The sequence below is a fragment of the Pinus tabuliformis genome, chromosome 2_2 (genome assembly GCF_031772625.1).
Source record: "Pinus tabuliformis cultivar Carrire ecotype Pingquan chromosome 2_2, CPIR1, whole genome shotgun sequence".
In the NCBI taxonomy this organism is placed as follows: domain Eukaryota; kingdom Viridiplantae; phylum Streptophyta; class Pinopsida; order Pinales; family Pinaceae; genus Pinus; species Pinus tabuliformis.
In genome coordinates this window covers 667,442,329-667,462,356 of record NC_142300.1, presented here as the reverse complement: position 1 = coordinate 667,462,356, position 20,028 = coordinate 667,442,329, and the positions used below count along the sequence as shown (strand labels likewise).

The following is a 20,028-nucleotide window of genomic DNA, read 5'->3' as shown; positions in this document are numbered from 1 at the left end:
GTTGTTAACAATAAGCCAAAGGAATACTATCTTATATCAGTCCTCTCCACTACCTCTCCTCCGGAATCTTTTGGGGAATTGGCTAATTCATAGTAGTGCCTCAAGGCACTTCACTGGATACAAGGAGGCTCTCTCAAATCTGATAAAGGAGACAAACTTGGAAATTATCCTTGGAAGGGAGTAGGGAATGTCACCCTTCAATTGAATCAAGGTAAAACTATTCATTTGCAAGAAGTTCTATATGTACCTGATCTCAAGAAGAACCTAGTGTCCATTTCGGCAATGGAAGACAAAGGATACAAGGTGGCATTCATCGATGGAAAGGTACGTGTATGGAAAAGGAATTTTAAAGATGCTTTTACTTTTGGGTTCAAGGTTGGCACGTTATATCAAGTAGGAGGAAGTCAATTGGGAGCCATGTCTTGCAACATATCTCTACAATTTGAACTATGGCACTGGAGGTTTGCCCGTCTTCATTAAAAGGCTCTTCACGATGTGAGACAAAGGTGACAGGTATGCCCGAGTTCAAAGTAGAGCATGAAGGTGTATGTCCGGGATGTGCCAAAGGAAAACTTACAAGGGGACCATTCCCCTCAAGTAATAGCAAGACCTCAGATATATTGCAGTTGATCCACTCTGACATATCTGGTATGATGCTCGTAAACTCTTTGGGAGGATACTTATATTATCTCACCTTTACGGATGACTATTCTCGCAAGACTTGGATCTACTTCTTGAAAAAGAAGGATGAAGTGTTCACCTGGTTCCGTCACTTCAAAGCCATGATCGAAAACCAATCCGAGAAGAGAATCAAGATATTGAGGACTGATAATGGGACTGAGTACAAATCAAATGAATTCCATGATTATTGCAGAGAAGTTGGCATTAAGAGGGAGACCACAACACCATACACTCTCGAGCAGAATGGTGTGGCTGAAAGGAAGAATCGTACTATTGTGGAAGTTGTTCGTGCCATGCTTCATGATCAAGGGCTTCCGAAGTTTCTATGGGCCGAAGCTATGAATACCGCCATGTATTTTCAAAACCAATGCCCTTATCAAGCAATGGATTCCAGGACTCCTGAAGAAATATTCACTGGTAAGAAACCCAATGTCTCTCATTTTAGAATTTTTGGAAGTCTCGTATATTTTCATGTGCAGAAAGAGAAAAGAAGCAAATTGGGTGAATCTGGGAAGAAAGCAATCTTTGTGGGCTTTAGCGAAAATTCTAAGGGCTATAGAATTTATGTGGTTGGTCAAAGGGAAGTTGAGATAAGTCATGATGTCACCTTTGACAAAGATATGGGCCTCAGCAAGATCAACAACCTTCCTATCCCAAAGAAGGATAAAGAAGCTGACATCGGAAAACAAGGTGAAAAAGAGGACGAGACCATGCCGAATGTTGATGAACCTATGGATCCTATTGATCCTCCTCCCCAAGAGCCCTCCTCCTCTAAGAGGAGACCCTCATGACTTAAAAAACTCTCGAAGATGTCGAGAGACACATTGCACCAAGGGGGACTTTCCATGAAAGCAAGAAGCCGAACAAGTATCAAGGATACTTGACCATCATGAGCACTATCATTCAAAATGAACCTTCATCATTTGAAGAAGTCGTGAAGCAACAAGTATGGAAGGATGCTATGAATGAAGAGTACGAATCTATTATGAAGAATGATGTATGAGATGTGGTCCCTAGACCACAGGACAAACCGGTTGTCACCTCTAAGTGGCTCTATAAAATCAACCGATTGTCACCTCTAAGTGGTTCTATACAATCAAGCATGGAGCTGATGGAAGTGCAGAAAAGTTCAAGGCTCACTTTGTTTCTCAAGGGTTCTCTCAAAAGGAAGTTGTAGATTATGACGAGATATTTGCACCCGTTGCTCAATACACCACCATCCGCTCGATCATAGCCCTTGTTGCCTCGCAAGAATGGAACCTACATCAGATAGATGTCAAGACCGCTTTCTTGCATGGTTCGATCAAAGAGGAAGTCTATGTGGAACAACCCAAGAGGTTTAAGGTTCATGGCCAGGAATCTCAGGTATGCACGTTGAAGAAAGCTCTCTATGGCTTGAAGCAAGCACCTCAGGCTTGGTATGAGAGGATTGATAGCTATCTGAGGAAACTGAGATTCACTAGAAGTGAAGCCCATCTAAACCTTTACTTTAAGGTTGAAGATGATAAACCTCTCATATTGGTACTTTACGTGGACGACCTCTTTCTGACAAGTGTAGACCCTCTCATTCGCAAATGTAAGAGGGAGTTGGCTTTTGAATTTGAGATGAAGGACATAGGACTAATGCACTACTTCCTAGGTTTGGAAGTCTGGCAAAATCCAGGAGAAATTTTCCTATCTCAAGGAAAATATGTTGTGAAGACATTGGAAAGATTTGGGATGGTGGACTGCAAGCATGTGACTACCCCAATGGAACTTAACTTCAAGAAGTTATGTGGTAGTGTTGCCGGACCTAAATTGGTTAATGCTTCTGAGTATCATCAACTCATAGGAGCACTGATGTTCTTGGTGAACTCCCGTCCGGACACATGTTTTTCAGTTAATACGTTGAGCCAATATATGGTTGAGCCTCATCACATACATTGGATTGGTGCAAAGAATGGTTGAGCCTCATCACATACATTGAATTGGTGCAAAGAATCTTCTGAGATATCTTTGGGGCACAATCACTCATGGACTGAGATACACTGCCGAAGATGTGAGGCTGCATGGTTATTTGGATGTTGATTAGGCCAGCGGTGTGGTGGATCGCAAGAAAACTTCTAGGTATTTTTTCTCTTTGGGTTCTAATTTGATATCCTGGATGAGAAGGAAGAAGAAGTTGGTTGCCTTGAGCACCACTAAAGCCGAATAAATATCTGCGAGTATGGCCTCCTGTGAAGCTGTTTGGTTGAGGAAGCTCTTCAGTGAGCTGTTTGGACATGTGATGGATACCACTGTGATCCTCTGCGACAACCAGAGTGGGATCCGATTACAAAGAATCCAGTATTTCAGGATCGCTCCAAGCACATAGATATCAAGTAACACTTTATCCGGGATATGGTACAACGAGGAGCAATAAGGCTCCATCATATTGGGACTGATAAGCACGTCACCCACATTCTAACGAAGGCCCTGGGAAAGGTCAAATTCTTGACTTTCTGAGAACGACTAGGAGTAGTGGAGAGACCCTCTTATGAGGGTCCTATATGATATGGATATTGAGCTTTGGGAGCTCCGGGGGCTTGGAGTACTTCTTGAAGCAATGAGCAACCATAGGGTGAGTGGTTCAGCCTTCCCCTAGTGGTTTGTTGTGTACAAGGTGAGTAGTTCAGCCTTCCCCTGTGATGCCCCATGGCGACATGTAGGTAGGATGAGTGGTTCATCCTTCTCCTGCTGAGACATCCTACCCATGTAGTCTGGAACTCATGGGAAGTACCTCTCATCTGGCCAATGAGTAGGGAAATGAGGATAGGGACCATAATACTACCGATGGACACATTGTGTACTACTGTACTCCCTATGCTAGGATGACTGATATTGATCTGGGATCAATTGGAACTGACTTCAGGTCAGTAAGAGTGGTATGAGACACTCTCTTTTATCTGGGACTGACTTCGGGTTAGTAGAGAATGGTATGATACATTCTCGATCACTTCTTCTTCTTCATAGTTCAGCAGAGCATAGCATAGCAGAGTAGTGCATTGATGGCAGAGATAGTACCGACTGGCAGATGGATTAGCAAATGGAGTTCTCGCTAGTTGAGAGGGAGTGTTAAAATTGGCAACTAGGGCCAAACTCCACATGGGTCATCTTATTTATGGCAACTGATATTTTTCTTGGATTCCTCTCTTCGAGAGGTGTAGGATTGATCTAAATATCATCTGATTCCGACATGTAAAAATGAAGATATGAATTTATTTGTATTATTGACAAATTGTCAAGGTCGGCCAGTGAGCAAAACAGGCATTTTAACCCCCAGCTCATCCTCAACATTGCATATAAAAGGAGGAGACCTCAAGCCATTCTTTCATCATCTCATCTCAACACATCTCTCTCTCCTCACTTGATTGAGTACACAAATATGGCAGCTTTCTCTCACACGTGTGAAGGAAGGAGGTCGTTTTCTATTGATTGCATTGACCAACATTGACCGAGCTGCAGGGAGGCTTTCTAGGGTTGTGTTGACCAGCATTGACTGCGGATTTAAGTGAGGAAATTTTGTTTGGTCAGGCCGCAATTATGGGCATGAATTCCAAGGTTGTTTGACCCCTACGTTGACCAGTGTTGACTGTCTTGGCGCTGGCTACAAGGTTGACTTTTGTTGACCAGATTTGACTGGACATTTTTGGATTGTTTTGGACTGTTTGAGGTTGAAGTTGACTGGGTTTTACCTAACTGCTTTGACTAGCATTGACTTTTCTGGTTAGGGCTTTTCTGCTACTTTCATAAAATTATCAGATTTGTAAATTTATACTCTCTCTCTCTCTGTTGAACTATTGAAGAATATAAGAAGAATTAATCAAGGTTTCCCCACATTGGGGTTTGTCCCTGGTTGGTGCCACATCTTGTGTCCTCTTGTCTTGGCTTGTCTTATAGTGTTTATGTTCATGTTCTATCTGCATACTATCATGTTGATGTGATTGCTAAACTAGATATTGATATTAAGCTAATAAACAAATTGAAGTAAATTGCTCTTAACCATAGAACATACCAAAAATTAACGAACTATCAATCACATCCCATAACATCATGTGTTTATTAAACCCAGGGGTACCCTTGTCCACATAATAAGCTCGAATAGTCTCTTTGTCCCTATCCATGGCCGCATACAAATCACGTCCTCCCATCCTCTCTCTTGTTGTATTTACAATCATGTCACTCATCACAAACGAACATTTGCTTCAAACTCAAACTGACATTAAAGAAAAGATTGAAGAGTAATGAAGTTGGTGACAAAATGTGTAATTGCAAGACATCACAACTCCCTGTTTCTGGTGTATCTCCTCATTGTTGATTTTGTTGGAGAATATGGTAGCCATGGTCGATATTTTCATCATGTGAAGCAATGGAAAATTTAAATTTAAGTGAGTTGGGCCCTAAGAGACACCCATTCGACTCACTATGAAATCTATATAAAGGAAATCATCTCTCCTCATTTGCACACATCAATTGTCTCTTGGTTATCTCTGATCCAGCATATTTGGGAGTAGAAGGAGATCGAAATCTGAAGGAAGGATTGACACTTTGCTTGGGATCTCTCTTGTGCTTGGTTACTAGTTTGGCTATTATCTTGTTATTGTTATTTTGGAAGTATTAATGGATTTTGAATTCTCTCTCTCTCATACAGAAAGAATTTTCCAAGTTTTCCCCTTGTGGGTTTTGCCCTGGTCTCAGGCCTACTTTTTGTGTCTCTTGTCTAATGGTTTCATAGTTATGTTTGAATACTCTTTCTTTTTTAATGGTTGATATTTTTTTCTATGTAACTGCTTAATGATTCTTGAATAAATGTCATATGGATTTAATGTTAACTGATCATTGGAAGTTGTTATCATAATGAAGAAAAATTATTTCTAGCTAAAAGACCTAGTAAATCAACAAATTTTTTGTAGGTCTTCTACTAGTAATTACTTTTAATGATATTCATTGTAGATTCTTTCATATTCACATTAATCATTAAGGACTTGCAGAGAAAATTTTCAACAATAGACATTAAGATTATAAGATAGCCAAATAAAAAGCATAAGCACTTACCTTGGGAAAGCTCACATGGGGGAAAAACCCAGCAACCTTTTCCTTAGAGAAATTCTTCAATTCAACAAGAGACACACCTAGATCTTCTAGCCATTCACGAGATCAAACTACCCATTAAAGAGACTTGGACAAACCTAGTCCAACTCCTTCCTAGTAAAGTCATCTACCCACTAATATCAGTCTGGTTAGGTCTAGTGTTGCCTTGGCATGTCTCAAAATGTTTGGTCTTGTCATAGAGATAATGAACTCGGTTTGCCTTAGCTTGGTTCTACCTCAGCTCGATCCGCCTCAGAATTATTTTGTCTTTCTTTATCAAAGATGTGCCTTAGATTTTTCTCATCCTCATACATCAAATGATCTGAATTATCTTTGAACAAAAGAGATCTGAATTCTTGCTTTGGAAGGAGGTTGAATGCCTCATATATATAGTAGACTAACTGGTCGAATAGATGTCTTTATGACTGTGCTGACTTGGCTTCTTTGGAGCCAAAAATTCAAACTTTCTCTTTTAAAAACTGACATGAACAACATGTCATATATCTCTTCTTTTGACAATGTCATGAAGAACATGCCTTATTATTTCAAGTACATCAAGAGTTAAAATATTAATTATGAAGACTAACCATAAATACAAAATTCAACACTCCCTCTTAGCTAAGGAGGTATGCATAATGACTTTCTAGATGCTCTCATGTTGAAAAACTTCTCTAGAAAAGGTTACAACAAATCCGATTATCATAATCACGTCAACAATTTTGACACGTGGTAAAACAAGTTACAATAATCTAGTCAATAATTGTGACACATGGTAAATCAATAGCATCAACAAGTCACCATAATATGGCCAACAATTGTGACACATGGTAAACCAACAACATCAATAGGTTACCATAATACTAATCGATACCTTTGACCTATGGTGTATCCTTACCATAATCTTGGTCGGAAGTTTTGACACATGGTACATCATTTAGCATCAACTAGTCACCATAATTTTGGTCTATCTAGCAAATGGTATACAAACTGATCTTGATTCACCATCATTTCGGTCAATATCTTTGTCACATGGTGAATCTCCAAAGGCCACACTCTATTAGAGTAATTCGAGGCCTAATGCTAAAAGAGCCTGATGCTAAACGAGCCTAACACTCTAGGACCTCTCTTCCTAATTCGGGTCAACATACTTGACACAGGAAGAATGATTGTCCTTTGCTAGACCATTCTCCTTAATTCAGGTCAATATACTTGACAAAGGGAGAATTCCTATTCATGATGTTATCTCGTCAGCATTGCCTCTCATTGAAAGAGGCATTCTCAACAAGTCCAAGCTTATCCCTGAATTATATGTACACTTCACCTCAGATAGAGGCTTTGCCAACAATCTATTGTAGAATAATATTGAAGCCACGTTGCTTCCTTTTGTATAATACCTTGATATTGGATCTCACTGTGCTTCAACCTATCATCATCATCGTCACCTACACCTGATCAAGACAATCCTGCAGGTAGCTTCTAAATCCATATTGCTTCTCAACTTGTCAACGAAGCTACAATATACTCGACCTCTAAGTTCAACAGATGTTTGCTTCCTGTTCGTTCAAGAAATCATCAAGGAGCTCAAACTGAAGCAATTTCCTAAGGAACTCTTTCTGTTTTCTGCACTCTCTACCCAATCTAAATCTGTGTATCCCTACAACTATACTTCACTATTTGAGACATATCTCAAACCATAACCAATTGTGTCGTGACCAACTGTACCATGTTGAGCTTCATGCCTTAGTTCAACCATAAGTTAATCAGCTACTTTCTAGTTACCCTCACTAGGTGTTCTTTCTGAAACAACTTCTATTATGGCAATCCTAGCTGCTCCCTCTGCCACTGTTGCTTTTTAGCATATCAACTATCTAGCCTGATAATGCCACTAACAACACATTATTTCGAACTCTGAGGTCACCTCCCTCTAAAACTAAGGCAAGGCTCTCTAACTACTCCCTCTATTACAAAAGCAATTCTTTCTGCCACAGATGCTCCCTATGAAACGGGTCCCTTTGCTTCCGTCAGAGACAAATAATATAGGATCAACCTTGATCCACTAATAAAAAATATCAAGCCCAACATGTTCGTTAGTAACCGTACAAAGCCTTCTTCAGTCATGAGACTTCTTCTCATGTATTGCAAAGCCCTAAGATACTTAAATGTCCACTTCTTCTTCCTCGAAAATGATTTATGCATGTGTAACTGGAGAAAACGTCTCGTCAAGACCCTCTCTCTCATTCTGGGAGAAGCTTCTCAAATCTTGCTTCTATGTTGCCATCTACTACACGCTAGATCTTGTAGATCTATTTGGAAGTCACCATTGACTTCTCTTTGGCACAATCAAGGTATACTTGATGATTTTCTTCCTCCCTTTAAACTAAGATCTCATCTAATATATTATCTCTCAATTCAAATCACGATTTTAGGAAAGTCCTCTTGTCACACGCTTTGCTTCATTCTTCCATTTCTTCCATCTGCTACTAGAGCCTTGCTAGCTTTTACTATGTAGTATGTACCTACAATCCTCACAAGGAGGCCATGGAAGAACAATTGCAACCAAGCAAAGGATACACGGACAAGGGACTAATTAATAGTAAATCAACAACAATAATAATAATCAAAGAGTGATATAAAATACTTATATTTTGAAGATTATAGGAAATGTTAGCTCCCTCTTGATCTTAGCCTCCTTGCATCCATCTTGCAACTTTGTCATTCTTGTCCTCATCATCAACATGATGTCATACCTTCGTTGCATGAGCTAGGGTTTCTTCTTTTGGCGAAAATGTTGTTCTAGGTCTAGATCTAGGATTTTATTTCTAAATCCTAGGGCTTCAAGATTAATCTAGGGTTTACAAACCCAATACTCATTTTACACCATTTGCAAGTCAAGCAGATTTTGCAAATTCCCCTTTCAATATAGAGTCTTCATGCTTCAGAATCAAAGATGTTCCATCTTAATGTCAATTAAGGATCTTTCAATAAGTTGTCTTCATCAAGCGATATAATATGACAGACACAGTCAGTGCAGACGAAACAATAATCTGAGAGCTTTTCAAAACGCTGCCAAAAACATAATGGCATATACACTCAGGCTTCTCAAAACAAAAACTTTTTTTGCTCCACACATATTATGAGACAGTTAATCTTTAGCAATAATCTCTTTCACTGACACCTTTGTATTGGACCATTCTACAATACAAAATTGAATTCAAATGTACCATTTTACTTGGACACACCTCTGACTATTAAACAGTAGTATATTCTCATACAACAAACTCCATCATACTGTGGCAACATCTACATATTTATAATATGGATATACAAGTATTCTCAATATATCAACATATTCAAGAGACTGATCATTTGTACTTTGGAACCATCTTCGTGTTACATGTCATATATCAGCAAATAAACTCTTATTTCATTGAACTATGAATTTGCCATGGTTCCAGAAACCATATTGGTTTGCAAATTCTTCTCTTTATTCCTTTGATCAGCATGAGCATCCAAGCATCTTTGTATGTAGTACACTTGGACTGTGATTACATATTGAATTTCATGACATCTAAACAGAGATTTGTATAATAAGAATACTCCTTAGAATTCTTTCGTGACTTGGTCTGCAACCTTTCTGTATACTGAGGTATTTTGAATCTTTAATAAATAGATTGTGACCTTCAGAACTTAGGGCTTATACTTTCGTTTGAAATAGAGGTTCTCGAACTCTTTACGAATGCCCTTGATGGTTTCTTCAAAGCTTTGATACGATCCTATGATCACAACTTTGATACAAGACTTTTCAACCAAACATTTAAGTGGTCGTTTCCTTTAGTTGAGGTCTATCAGAACGTTGCCAAAGTAAACCTTTGATCCCAAATGAGATTGCAAGTAAGTTGATAAAACATACCATATATTCCGACCATCGAGCTTCAGAATTTGGCAGACTAATGCTGGCCTTTTTCCAAAACCTCATACTCGTTTTCAACAATTCATCACTGCTTTGCATGGAAACAATATGTTTTCCTTGGAACCAATATCTAATATGTTTTGCATGGAAAAAAAAGCCTTTAGATTAACCATAACAGATCTTCAAGATAGCAATCTGCTTTTGAATTACAAGGCAACATGCTTAACTAGCCTCACAAATCATTTATAAAATTTCAAAGGAATGTAATCAAACCAAGTTTTGGACTCCCATTTGCACAACCCAGAATTTGATCTCCAATCATTCTTTGAATAATCCTTGCATGTAACAGAATATGGAGCAAACTTATTTCCTTTCCTCATATGGAGTTGTAATAAAACAAGACTTCAAAGATCATATGTTCACCTCGACTAACCTACTAGACTTATACTTCTGGAGTTAAGGGCTTCAAAGTTTCCTATTGCTGATCCTGAGGACATTTTCGGCCTCCTCTAACATCTTGAGGTTTTTCATCCCTTTGCAAACAATTGTCTAAGGCTGCTTTGTCCACTCCCTGAGGCTCTCGATCCTTTGTCATAGAGATTTAGTATACTTGTGATCATGTCAGTACAAAAACATCACAAGTTTATGCTCAAGACTTCTCCTTGTAAACAATGTATGCTCCAATGATTTTGTCTTATGGTACAGCAACCAAATCACAAAAGAATTACACACCAAAACCAATTGTAGGTGGACTGTGATATCATGAGGTCATTTGTTAAGTCACTTGACCTTCCATCATTAATCCTAAGGCCTTTGTATAGGTCTGAGACTTAAAACTTAATTTTTGGTCTTAATACATGTTCTAGGCCTTCTCTGAACATTATCACAATCTTGAAGAATGAATCCAGCAATATAAATCTTGGCTTCATAAGAGGTATGAAATTTCAGTCTACCTAAGTTTACTTGAAAATTAGATTGATGGTATTCAGCCTTAGGACTTCAAACTTTAGCTCAGACCTAGAACAGATTTGTTTTTCATGGATCGCAGATTACAAGAGAACAGATCTAGGCATCTTGGAATATTTTGCAAATTTTTGCATAAAAAATAGTATTAGGGTTTTAGGGCTACAACAAACCCTAATAACTTGAGATAGACTAGCTTCTTTCAAAGGCTACTCTTTCACCCAAGCTCTGAAACCATGTTGATTTTCCGTAGGTCTTCTACTGGTAATTACTTCTAATGATATTCATTGTTGATTCTTTCAAATTCACATTAATCATTAAGCAATTACACAGAAGATCTTCAAAAATAGACATTAAGATCATAAAGAGAGCCAAATCAAGAACACAAGCATTTACCCTGGGAAAACCCACATGGGGGAAAAACCCAACAACCTTTTCCTTAGAGAAATTCTTTAATTCAACAAGAGACACACCTAGATCTTCTAGTCATTCACAAGGTCAAACTGACCATTAAAGAGACTTGGTCAAACCTGGTCCAACTCCTTCCTAGTCAAGTCATCTGCCCACTGATCTCGGTCTAGTTAGGTTTGTTGTTGCCTTGGTATGTCTCAGAAAGTTCGGTCTGTCACAAAGATAATGAACTCGGTCTGCCTCAGCACAGTCTACCTCAGAATCAATTTGTCTTTCTTTATCAGAGATGTGCCTCAGATTTGCCTTCTCCTCATACCTCAGATGATCTGAATTCTCTTTGAATAGGGGAGATTTGAATTCTTGCTTTGGAAGGAAGTTGAATGCCTCATGTATATAGTAGACTGACTAGCCGAATCAATGCCTTTATGACTGGGCCAACTTGATGAAGAGGGCCAAAAATTCAAATTTTCTCTTTTAAAAGCCAACATGAAAAACATGCCATATATTTCTTCTTTTCACAAGGTCATGAAGAACATGCCTCATATATTATTTCAAATAAAATAAGAGTTAAAATTTTAACTATGAAGACCGACCATAGCTACAAAATTCAACACTCATGAGGCTAAGAACAAAAGCATGGTTATATATGAACTTGGGGATGCGCCTAGCCATGGCAATCACCTCCTTGATGAAGGAGGTTTCCCCATATCCTCAAGCATCAAATTGATACAATGTGTAGGCACGGAGTCCAAAACAATGGGCGGTGCCTGTCCATAAGCAGCTTACCAACAGCCACATAATTAGTTGCAATATCTATTATGATTTGCACCACATTATGCAAACCAATCTCCTGGAGGAACCCATTTAACAACTCACATATCAATGTTGCATCTTTTATATGTGCTGATGCATCCACTAAATTAATAAACATGGTACTTCTAGGACAATGTACCAAGAAATTTAGAAGGGTCCTACCCTTCCTATTTGTCCATCCATCAGACATCACTATGCATCCAAAGACCTCCCATGACTACTTCAACTACACCAATATAGAGTTGATGTCCTTTTCTACTTGAAGGATTGGCCCTTACAACTCTTCATATGTAGCGCTTTTATACACTATGCCCACAACAACAATAACGTCACAAATTGGTTTCCCAAATGGATTGTTTATCATGATGTTGAGATGTAAGTCACTTCAAAAAAGATACCTCTCCATAACCTTGTTTGCTTCTTGTTTCTCCCTTTTGCATCACTGACTTGATTGAAGGTTTTGCTCCTATTTGCAATTGTCTCCTCTCTTGACGTTCGGGCCTATTTTCAATTCTCTTCTCTCTTTTTGTTCCTTGCACAAATTGCATCATGTGCAGCTCTTACAACCTTTGGGCTACATGAAGGACAATGCCCAACATCATTCCCTTTTAGCCAGAGAGTAATTTAACCGGCTAATCCCTCCTGTCATATGTAACCCACACAAATTTAATTTCAGTATTTGTCACTTTGTCCCACCCTCAAGTTACCCATACTACCAAAATGGGTCCAAGAGCTTTGGCATATTTGCAACGGAAATGAATAGCTTCAAAATTCAATCCTAAGGCACCAAAAATACAAAAAAATGGCATTAAACCCCCACTACACAATAAACAACATCTTCCTCGTTTAAAAAATCAAATTTTTAGAAATTTAAATTAGATTATTTGCAATGAAAAATGGCAATAAGAGGGTACATAAAAAAAGTTAAAAACTAAAATCAAGTTTGTTGTCCAAATATGGAAAAAACCCTTGCATTGTTTCATGGGCAGGAAAATCATAGCAAATGACAAAAAAAAAGACAGAAAATGTTGGTAGGTAAATAGACAAACAAGCATATGCCTAAATGTATACAAAAAAAACATTAACATGGAGGTATTTTTTAACATACTTGTGAATGGAAGATGAGAAATCTATCTAGCTGATTTGGCAAATGATCTTGAATTTTTAATCCACAAAAAAATCTTTGTTGGTGATGATAATCGCTAATTGGTCCTCAATCTCTCTTTGAAAATCACCACAGACTCTTCTCCTTCCTTCTCCAACAGCAAAAAAAACAAAATAGCAAAAGAAAACCCAAATCTATATTTAAAACCCCACGGCTTCGCCTTCCTAGCAACTTTTTGGGTTGTGATGCGCTTTTTACCCAAAAGATCACGACTTTTTCAAAAGAATCGCGATTTTTACTTGCCAAAGAATCGGGAGGGCAAAAAGTTCACCAATTTCCCAAAAAATCGTGATTTTTTCTCGATTTAATCAACATTGGTCTTAACCATCAATCACTTTGGAGATTAGGGTTGTTGATTTAGTCATAACTCGAACTTATAAAATGAAGGTTGGGCTAAGGGAGAAGACACATTACTGAGCACAAGACACGATGAGACAAGTGAGGATCTTAGTCATTGAGAGGAGAAGGACATTCACTAAAGTGTGCAGTAGTCAAAGGTAGAAAACAAGGAGCAGCAAAACACAGAAATATCTAGCAGGTGATTTTGCAGTAGAGAAGGCACACAAGTGAGTTGTAGATTGATCCCACGAAGTTGTAGCAACGCATGGGCAGGTAAAAAACAAACTCAAGCAGCAGACTCTATGGCTGTAATATTGCGGCCTGAAGAAAAATTTATCACCTGAAAGTTTCCAAGTTTCGCTATGTGTGATTTTCCTAAGTGGCCATTTATTTTCCCAATTGGCAATGCCTTTGTATGATGAAATTTTTTATAAATGAAACAGTAGATTTGAAAGGCAAAATTTTAAGTGTCTTAATGAAATTGGCTGATTGAGTTTTTGCTTCCACTAAAAATTAAATTTTATTTACCGCGGTTAGAAAATTAACAGGCAATACTCCATGATCCATCATTTTATGCATGTTTTACCACAAATTTTAAGGCTAATGTCTAGGTTATTTTTCGTTGTTTTATGGATTTTCAGCTATTAAAAACTATTTTTTAACCTATCCCTTGTTTACCTTCTTGAATAGCCTCAATCCTTTATTAATCTAAACAATGATAGCTTATTTTAATTGTTGTTATACTGTTTCACATATTATAAATATGCACTCTCTTGAAACCTTAACTTCTAACAGCATTTTATGAGTTAAATGGTGGCTAGTAGAAAAGTTTACTTGAACAACCATGGACCTTATCTCAGCCTCCAATGCCTTGTCGATGCTTTCCTCTATTCCAACAACCCTCCTCACCCCAAGCCTCTCTTGAAAATATTTTAGGGTGTTCATTTGGCAAGCTCCTTAGAGAATCATTTGGCTTAGATCCATAAATCATCTAATCTCTAAGCCTTGCTTGGGAAGCCTTCCTTGTGGGAACTGACCACAAAACAAGAAGGAAGAAGCCACTAAGGTGACAGTAGTGGTGGATCCCATTGTTTCTCTAAGAACTAGATTGCCTGGTGAGGCGTTGCACTAGTTTGTTAGATTTTTCGGTACTAGGTACAGCTTCCAAAGCAAAGGTCAAGACTCAAGGGACACGAAGAATTCATCGGTCTCAATTCCTTAGGTGTGTTGCAATGTTCCCAAGTAATTAATCACTTAAGGGACAAACTAGCCTATAGATCCCCGTAGGCTATAGTCTTCCATAGGGGGGGGGAACCCCAAATTTCCCTCTGTTGGGCAATTTTTGGGGCAGCTGGGCAAAGAAACCCAAAGTTGGGGCTTGGAGTAAAGTTTACTCAATCATTTTAGGAAAGAGAGCCCCTCAAAGAAATCTATAAATTCAAAAGGATTGGATCATATAGGTCTGTTTTTTTCTTGAGCCTAAAGCTCTGAGGGTTTTAAAACCCCTTCCCCTCTATCAATTTCGGTGGTAAAAGATTTCACCCTAGTTGGTAAATCTTTTCTCTTCTGTTTTTACTTGTTTTGGGCAGGAAACTATCTTATGAAGGAAATTGAATAACACAGTTGAATTCTAAAGACAAGAACCAGGTCAATTTAAGACAGCAGATTGCTTGTGATCAAAGATCGAAGGATATCTACAATTTTTTGATGAAGTACCGAGGATTATCTCTAAGTCAGGCCCAGTGCGAGGATTTTTCCTGAAATGTATTAGTGTCATTACTAAGACATCCAAAGGTAGCAAATCAATGAGTCCTGGAGGTCAAACAATCATGTGATTTTATCTTAAGAAAATGACGAATCATCTTTAGTAGGCAGAGACAATTCCTAAGGTTGGACGTCACCCAATCTGCATTAAATACGAAGGGTTCGACTGAGGCAGCCGAAACCACCTATAGTTCCAGAGTGCAATTTGAGACATCCCAAGTTCATTTTAGGTCAAAATCCGACTCCATCTGAAGCTTGCAATTTGAAAGCCTCTGAGGTGAAAAGAAAAGAACAGAGTTTACGACAACAACCGAGATCTTTTGTTGTCATAAAATAAAGTCTGAGTCCGTCGGAGGCAGGTAGTGGAATTCACTGAAGTGGGAAATAAATATTCAGAGGTTGATCTTGTGGAATTTCGAAGCGGATTGGGTCATTTTCTGAAGGTGAACAATAGCCGACGTTACTCTTGTGAAAAATTCGAAGAAATTGGGGTCTGACGTTTTGAATAAATAAATTGGCTCCAGTAACAGAACGAAGGAATTACCTAAGAAAATACGAGGTCAAAAGTGGCAACGAACCTGAAAGAGTTTCTGAGGACAGTTTGAGGGTGGAAACGAGTGCATTTGGGCATTCTTCCTGACCTCGCATAGGATCTTCAAATCCTCAAAATAGCCTAGAGTACTTTCGGATTTGTAATTAAGGATTCCTTGCATTACCGGATTTACTCTAATCTATTTGGAATTATACTATTTGAATTTGGATCAATTGTTTATGGATCTGTTGGTCGGTTAAATTATAACAATTGGTCTTATTACGTTGCTAAGAAAATCAGTATTGTTTATTGAAGGTTATGATATCTGTATTGAATAAATGGTGGTACCAAAAGAAATTTTATTGAAAACCCTACTTGCCCCAAGAAAACCTAGGGAAAAATTACCCTAGCATGTTACAGCCCTAGTTTATTATAGTGGTATCATAGCCACATTTATTTTAGTTGTAGAAACCAGGTAGGGCATCAAGTTTTTTGTTCAGGAACCTATACATGACTATCTAGATCATTTCCGTCTTGTGGAGCTGAAACTGTATATCATTGATTACACAGTATTCGTTATATCATTGAAAGGCAATTTGACTGTTCAAAGAATATATTGAATTTGATCACTATACTGAAAAATAAAAAAAAAAAATTGTAAACCTTAGACCAAATTTCCCTAGTCTACTACACATGTACACAAAATCCTAATGCAACATGAAAAGTGAATTAGATTCCAACTTGACAACAAATAATATTCATAACATTTGCCAATTTAAGATATGATGTAAACATGATCGACACCTATTACATGTGCCAATTGCTAAGAGTAGTAATTCCTAGGACACCAATTTAGGTGCATATGTAGTGATAGATGGTATGGTTTGATAGGTAACTTCATGAGTTGAATTGCATGGTCATGTGAGGTTTTTTAAAATACCACATGAATTCCATTGAAAATGAAGGAATGCTTATGCATTGAGTTACCCTCCCCTCGAAAATGTTTCTTACTACCCTTATTTTCTTTTTTTCTTTGTTTCAATTTTTTTTCTTTATTTCATCTACTCCTTTAGATATGCATTTCAGCACATAGGACTTGGGCTAATGGCTCCATAGTGAGGAGTATTGCTCAAGCTTTATATTTGGCTTCTAAATTTTTTTTATTTGGCTACATCTACCTCAAGCTTCTAGCTCTTTTTGTAGGATGAGGCTTTTCTCATGGAATTATGAAGCACAATCCTTTTGTGACATGACAACCAACCATAAATGAGATAACAAAAATTGTGAAGGATGGAAAATGGTATGTATGAATTAGGATATGGACATGGTACATCTTTTAAAGCCCCCTAGTAGTACAACTCAACCCAAAAGTGACAACATTTATCTAAGGGATGACTACAACCCACCATGGAAAAAAAAGGCAAATAACATAAATTTAGAGTGTTATGATTCATTTTCCTACTCAACCAATGATCACCACTTTTATGACAAGTAGACACTAACACCAATGTGAAGCAATGAAATAATGTACATCATGTATATCAAGCCTCATACGAATAATTATGAAATGTGAGTGAGTGGAGCAAATGTAGGAAGCATCTTTGGACACGTGTCCATGGAAGGGCAGTAGATCTCATCTGTGGAACTGTCTGTAAGTGAAAAATATCTCCTCTAGATGCACCTGCATGTCAGGAGGTAACACATCCCACATATATTTCCATCATTTTCCAATATCGTCTTTGAATCAGGTTAGTAAATTGTTGGAACTGTCTAAGAAGTGTCCTAGCAAACTGAAAGTCCACCATACATACATGGAGACGTCTAAATAAAGCTTGGATTGTCTGACCTTGTATGAAGTAAGACCCATATATAATGGAAAAAAATGATAATTAGTGGTATAAATTCCCTGTAGATAATATTTGGTAGGCATTAAAATATTTGTGCATAATGAAGTTCTACAACTCAAGTATCTAACATCTAGTAATTTCCTCTAGCATCGAAAATTGCTAGAAGCAAAGACAAAATTCGATGTCAAGAAACTTTCGCATTAATGGTGAGTATTTTGAAATTTTCTTTGCTCCCATTTATCCATGAATTCTGATCTACACTTATCTACAGCGCATTAACACAAAGCCTGCTCAAACTCACTGTGAAAGCAAGTTGTGCACCAGCGGTCAAATCCCTGTACTTTGCACTCAGCTCGCTAACTTGACTCCAGCAATTTGGCTTCCCTGTAGGTTCCAACCTGTGAAAGTAATATGGAAACTTCTTTAGGAAATCAGGAATACTGACCTTCAAACTAACTGTAAAAAATGTAAATCATGAAGCCTAATTGAACAAGGTTAAAGATAAATTTAGTATCTCATTCAGCCTCTCCACAAATATTTTCTTGGACAATAGAAAAATATTTGTGACTATAACAAGCACTCAATAGAATGGAAAACTAAAATAATAAATTGCTTAACACATCTAATATTGTCATAACAGGGACTCAAGGGTCCATTTTGCTTATAACCTTGTTCTTGTGGGAAGTCCAAACCGAGCGCCATCAATGTATAAAGCACACTCAACATAAAGCTCAGGTGTGATATTCTCGATACAATCTCCCCCCTCTGCAAAATCATGAAACTTTCATAAGTTGCTTTAGGATCTTTAAAAACTTTCAACATTACAATAATATACCAGAAGAAAGTAAATATGACCCAAATATTAGAAATGGGAAACAGGACTTAATAAGAAATGAGTTTCAGGAAATGGTAATAGACATGATCCAGTAATTGAATCAAAGTTGGGGTAACTTCTTAAGAAACAACAAGAGGAATCATCTGAAACAAGGAAACAGCAGGAAATATGTTTTCAAAAAACAGGAAGGATACTTCCATTAGAAATATCAGATCCATCTCTCATATTAAAATAAGAGATATGTTAAATTCATCCATGCATAAAGCAATAGTGCATAATTTATTATGACTTGAATCTCCATGCATAGATAAAATATTTTCAATTTGCCAAAATGAATGCTTATATCAATATTAATAGGTCATAGTATAAAAGGATTAAGAAAATATAAAAATGGTTAACAAGTTCTAAGCTGCCATGATACCTGAGTTCAAGAGAGAGATGTGGACGGAACCTTTTTAACCTGAGATTTGGGTTTGTCAGGGATACATTGTATACATATATATGTGTGTGTGTGTGTGTGCTGCGGGGGGGGAGGGGGAGCGGGTTGTATTAATTAATATATATGGAAAATTTTATAGAAAACTTAAAATTTTAAAATCATGCATATTTCATAATGCCATGACAGCATTTTTACCAAGTAACAACAAAAGCATGCACATCACTTAATTGAAATTTTGAAAAACATCGAACAATACTGAACAGTCAACCTAATCATTATATATCATTATTGTCATTTTGTCCTCTCCACCTATTTCAAAAGTGGATATTGAGGATTTGATGAACCCATATTAGAGAAATAAGAAGAGAAGAAAAGAAATCTGGAAACTTAATTTGAGCACTAAAAACTGCATAGCCTGCTCAAATCGATTGGGCCTTCACTAAGAAAGTTTAAGCACTCTTTTTTCTATGCATAATTAAATTCAAAAGAATGACTCCCCAGCCCATCATTCAGGCTGAGTTTGTGGCACGCCCCTTTGAGATCAAGACTGTCATTAGACCAGTATCCAAAAAAAACATGACACAACAAACAACTACATATCATCAAAATCATTGCCTATATTGGGATCCTCATTCATCAATATAACCCTCTAAGCATTAAATTGTTGAGTTCTTGGTGGTTTCAGAAGGCCTTCTACATGAGCTTGGTGTCTTACCATGTAGAAGATGATTGAAGTCAATTAATTATTGTGAACTATTAAGCCAAAGTAATAAGGATAAATAATTTAATTATTTAAGTGATTTACATATGATCTCAACCACTGATCTCAAGTGAGGCAACTGTCAACCACTTAGGAGTTAGAGCTAGGGATTTCTCTTAATGAAGTTATAAAATAAGCCTAAGCGAGAGGTGAAGACGCGCAAGTGGAGAATGTTGAATGGTGTTGTCATTGATGCCAATGTCGATTCTTGAACATTTTAAATATTTGTCTGGATTGCAGTAATTGAAGTTCCAAATCTCTAGAAGCCTTGGGAAGCCTTAGAAGCCCTGCACTTGTCAATAACTTTGAGAATGAAGATAGTGGATTTGCTCCTGAGATCACCATCATTGGATGCTTCTCGTTATGCTGATTCCAACTATATGGTGCACCTCGTAGCTCCTCATGGTTTGAGAGATATACCCTTCGGAAGGTCAAAGCCCCCTTGTTGTGGTTGAAGACC

At 37.6% G+C, this 20,028-nt stretch overlaps 1 protein-coding gene across 1 annotated transcript in view; it reads right to left on the bottom strand.

Annotated features, from left to right (window-relative positions):
- LOC149194393 (phosphatidylinositol 3-kinase, root isoform-like) overlaps positions 1-20,028 on the bottom strand; it is a 353,842-nt gene that overhangs the window by 301,922 nt on the left and 31,892 nt on the right. The window contains exons 3-4 of the mRNA XM_089405076.1: positions 18,203-18,299; positions 17,836-17,932 (exon numbers count right to left, since the gene is read on the bottom strand). Coding sequence (XP_089261202.1) covers positions 17,836-17,932; positions 18,203-18,299 — 194 coding nt within the window. The remainder of the gene's footprint in view (positions 1-17,835; positions 17,933-18,202; positions 18,300-20,028) is intronic.